The sequence below is a fragment of the Lucilia sericata genome, unplaced genomic scaffold (assembly GCF_015586225.1).
Source record: "Lucilia sericata isolate MDLA Ls3-8-SP2 unplaced genomic scaffold, ASM1558622v1 Contig000393F_arrow, whole genome shotgun sequence".
Lineage (NCBI taxonomy): Eukaryota > Metazoa > Arthropoda > Insecta > Diptera > Calliphoridae > Lucilia > Lucilia sericata.
Genome location: NW_023994411.1, coordinates 325001 through 330042, shown reverse-complemented (window position 1 = coordinate 330042; position 5042 = coordinate 325001). Strand labels below are relative to the sequence as shown.

Sequence of the window (5042 nt, the reverse complement as noted above, 5' to 3'; positions counted from 1 at the left end):
TAGTTAGTTAGTTAGTTAGTTAGTTAGTTAGTTAGTTAGTTAGTTAGTTAGTTAGTTAGTTAGTTAGTTAGTTAGTAGTTAGTTAGTTAGTTAGTTAGTTAGTTAGTTAGTTAGTTAGTTAGTAGTAGTTAGTTAGTTAGTTAGTTAGTTAGTTAGTTAGTTAGTTAGTAGTTAGTTAGTAGTAGTTAGTTAGTTAGTTAGTTAGTTAGTTAGTTAGTAGTTAGTTAGTTAGTAGTTAGTTAGTTAGTTAGTTAGTTAGTTAGTTAGTAGTTAGTTAGAGTTAGTTAGTTAGTTAGTTAGTAGTTAGTTAGTTAGTAGTTAGTTAGTTAGTTAGTTAGTTAGTTAGTTAGTTAGTTAGTTAGTTAGTGTTAGTAGTTAGTTAGTTAGTTAGTTAGTTAGTTAGTTAGTTAGTTAGTTAGTTAGTTAGTAGTTAGTTAGTTAGTTAGTTAGTTAGTTAGTAGTTAGTTAGTTAGTTAGTTAGTTAGTTAGTTAGTTAGTTAGTTAGTTAGTAGTTAGTTAATTTGTTAGTTAATTGTTAGTTAGTTAATTAATTAGTTAATTAATTAGATCTGTATCTCATTTACCTGTTCTACTTGGTTGTGACTGTGGTCTCGTTGAATGATGTGATGTTGTCCTACTGCGTGGCCTATCATCTGAACTGTGCACACTGGGACTTAAAGAACCGGGTGATTCTGTAGTACGTTGTATACGTTCAATATATGTTTGACTAGAACGTGGACTAGGAGCTCGACTAAAAGTAAATAATAAAATTAAAGTGTTTTTTAGTATTGCAATATTAATAAGAAACAGTTATTTGCTTTCGACACTAACCTATATGCCAAATTTTGTAAATGTTGCTGCTGTGTACTTGATCGTGTGGCGTTTGACGCTGTGTTTGTTGTTGTTGCTGCTGTTGCAATAGCACAGAATGTGGCACTAATGGTGGCTGTGGCAAATACATATCTTCTAATGTAGTACGACCACAACTTTCCACCAAGCCCGGTGTTGACTGACATCGACCCATGGCAACTGTATTAAAGTATTGTACTGTATTGTATTTTTTCGTATACAAATAAATAAATAGAATTTAAATTTCTTTTCGGTTGTCTTTTTTCTGGTTTTCAAATTATTTTTTTATGTTAATGTATGTTATTATAATGTATTTAAATGTTGTTTAATGTTTGTTTTTTGTGCAATGAGCAATTAATTTAATAAATGAAAATAATTAAGTGATTTAGTAGAGAAATGAATGAATGAATGTTTGATGTAGAGGTGGTATGTTAAATTTTGAGAGAGTTGGTGAGCTAGAAATTTTGATGTAGCGAATTTTATGTTTTCCTTTAATGATTTTTTTAATGTTATTGATGAATGCTTGTAAATACCTTTTTCCAATGGTGCTTTTTTATATTTCTCTAAACGTTTAACAGCAATTGATTCCAGTCGTACACGTGCGGCGGGATATTCCTTTAAAACGTCCCACATATCCTTTTTGCTCAGCACGAATAAATCACTGTAACCCACGGAACGTACAGATGCTGTACGACGATTACCTGTGAACATCAATGTTGTAATGATGTTGATTTTATTAAAAAAAAAAAACAGGATTAAAAAATATAGAAAAAATAAAAATAATGAATTATTTTTTTTTCGCAGTAGTTGTTGAAACACATAATTAATTTTTGTTAAATTTTAATTGGAATTTAATAAAATTAGAATAAATGATAATTAAATAATATCTAATTAAATATGTATGTAACATGCTATTTGTATGCTGATAAATAAATAAATAAATATGTATGGATTTTGTTTATAGTTTTTATTTAACACCTGCACATTAGACTGGCTCCAAAATATACATATGAGGAAGTAATTTCAAAGAGAAATATATTTTCTAGAGTACATAGTCCTGAATATAGGCTGGACTATGATCTAGTATACAGTCAGGACTATAGTCTGGTCTATTGTCTAGTCTCTAGTACGGACTATACTATGGACTATAGTATGAACTATAGACTGCAATATAGTATGGACTATAGATTAAACTTTAGTCAAAACTGAATTATGGTCTACTCTGAACAATATTCTATAATCTAGACTATATTGTGGACCATAGTCTGGACTGTAGTCTATAGTCTAGTATATAGAGTGGACTATAGTCTAGTCTATAATCTCGGCTATAGTCTAGTCTATAGTCTAGTCTATAGTCAAGACTATAGTCTTGTATATAGTCTGGACTATTGTCTAGTCTATAGTCTGGACTATTGTCTAGTCTATAGTCTGGACTATAGTCTAGTCTATAGTCTAGACTACAATCTAGTCTATAGTCAGGACTATAGTCTGGTCTATAGTCTGGACCATAGTCTAATCTATAGTCTAGACTATTGTCTAGTCCGAACTTTAGTCTAGTCTATAGTCTGGACTATAGTCTAGTCAATAGTCTGGACTATATTCTTGTCTATAGTCAGGACTATAGTCTAATCTATAGTCTGGACTATAGTCTAGTCTATAGTCTGGATAATAGCCTAGTCTATAGTCTGGACTATAGTCTAGCCTATAGTCTGGACTATAGTCTAGTCTATAGTCTGGACTATAGTCTAGTCTATAGTCTGGACTATTGTCTGGTCTATAGTCTGGACTATAGTCTAGTCTATAGTCCATACTATAGTCTAGTCTATAGCCTGGACTATATTCTAGTCTATAGTCAGGACTATAGTCTAGTCTATAGTCTGGACTGTAGTCTAGTCTATAATTTGGACTATAGTCTAGTCATTAGTCTGGACAATAGTCTAGTCTATAGACTGGACAATAGTCTAGACTATAGTCTGGACTATATTCTAGTCTATAGTCAGGACTATAGTCTAGTCTATAGTCTGTACTATTGTCTAGTCTATAGTATGGACTATAGTCTAGTCTATAGTCCATATTATAGTCTAGTCTATAGTCTAGTCTATAGTCTGGACTATTGTTTAGTCTATAATCAGGAACATTGTATAGTCTATAGTCGAACTATAATCTAGTCTATAGTCTGGACTATAGTCTACTCTATAGCCTGGACAATAGTCTAGTCTATAGTCTGGACAATAGTCTAGTCTATAGTCTTTACAATAGTCTAGTCTATAATCTGGACAATAGTCTAGTCTATAGTCTGGACTATAATCTAGTCTATAGTCTGGACTATTGTCTAGTCTATAGTCTGGACTATAGTCTAGTCTATAGTCTGGACTATAGTCTAGTCTATAGTCTGGACTATAGTCTAGTCTATAGTCTGGACTATAGTCTAGTCTAAAGTCTGAACTATAGTCTAGTCTATAGTCTGGACTATAGTCTAGTCTATAGTCTGGACTATAGTCTAGTCTATAGTCTGGCCTATAGTCTAGCCTATAGTCTGGACTATAGTCTAGCTTACAGTCTGGACTATAGTCCACTATAGTTCTAGGACTATAGTTCTGGTACTTCCTATTTATACGATATCGTGCTTTCAGCAGACAGACGTAGTACATAGCTAAATCGTCTGTATCTAATGAGGCCCAAAGTGGAACTAAAGATTTGTATGTAAATTTAAATCTTTATTTGCTGCAGCAGTCTAATGTAAATAGTTCCTATCAGTCTAAAGTTCTATATAAAAAGATAAATATTATGTGATATTATATAATAATGAAAATTTATTAGTGTAAGTTTGGGGGAGGAATTTTAATTATCGTTTCAATTATAACAATTGCAATGAGAGACATGCATAAACACGTTTAAATTCATTTAATATTAATATATTTTTTGCTGATCCCTGATAGTTATTATCTATTGAAAATTGGATTAAATGCATTATTATATTTTAAGTATTTTTAAATTATTTATATGTAGACAATAAGGCACAGTATGACGTCACAGTAATTTTTAATACAAAAGTAAACTTTTATTAAATAAGGAGAAATTACTATGAACATGAGACGTATAATCAGCCGCGTAGTTTATATGTTCCCAGAAAGATGGGAAATGGGTTTAGGACACAAATACATACTTTGACTAAATTTACAGGGTCTCATTAATAATAACTTATTAAAGGTTTATAGAATAATTTTTTTATTTTTTTTTTATTCGATAAATTTGCATGATTTTCTAATTTCAATTTCTCCATTAATTCGTGACCTTTCTATTGTTGGAAAATTTGCTTTATTATATATATGTGTTCTCTAAACCAATTAAAATGCATGAGTGTATATGTGTGAATTGGATATGTGCTTCGTGCAAAATGTTTTATTTTATTTTTCTAATCGTAACTAAAAAGCATTCATCGAATCCACAAAAAATTCTATTTGATTTTTGCAAAAATAATTTTTGATTTTTTACGCTTAATTAAAACAAATAAATATTTTATGCATCAAATATTTAATGTTGATGAATGGGGGGGATAAAATAACAAAAACTCAAAAATAATTTAATGAAAATAAACAAAATTTTATTTTGAAAAACCAAAAAAATAAAACTAATAAAACAAATCAAAATAGAACAAATTTAAATAAATCAAAAATAAAACTAAAAATATTACCATAAAGGTTACTAAACAAATACAAACAACAGTTTTGGATTTTTTTAATACGGCCAGGCATAGCAATACAATAAATAGAAAAATTATTATTGAGAAAATTGGAAAAAGGGGGAGGAGTCTGTCTTTTTTTTGTATTTGGTTTAAAATAGGTGGTAATAATAGTTAACACACAAATACATATACATTTCATACAAATATTTAATACTAAACATTTTTTTAAACTAAAAATTGTTTTTCTATTTTTTCTAGGGTTTTAAAACTTAATAACTATTATGTGGAAATATTTTATTTTTAAACGTATTTGTGCAATTATCTTATTATTAAATACGAAAAAAATTTAAATTGTTTTATTCAGCTCGATTTGTTTGTTATAAAATATTTACAAAAGGCAAGTTCAAGTTTTTTTAATTTTATTATTGTTTAAGGAGTCCGTTAGTCCGTATAAAAATCTGGCTGGAAATATCCGGTAAACCACGATTTTAAATTTCAGTCCACGATA

General features: G+C 29.5%; 1 protein-coding gene across 1 annotated transcript in view; it reads right to left on the bottom strand.

The window, feature by feature from the left end:
* Positions 1-615: 615 nt before the first annotated feature.
* Positions 616-5042, bottom strand: part of LOC119604444 (cyclic nucleotide-gated channel rod photoreceptor subunit alpha-like) — a 159483-nt gene continuing 155056 nt past the window's right edge. Inside the window, 3 exon segments of the mRNA XM_037957045.1 lie at positions 616-751; positions 832-1029; positions 1383-1550. Coding sequence (XP_037812973.1) covers positions 675-751; positions 832-1029; positions 1383-1550 — 443 coding nt within the window. The 3' untranslated portion in view covers positions 616-674.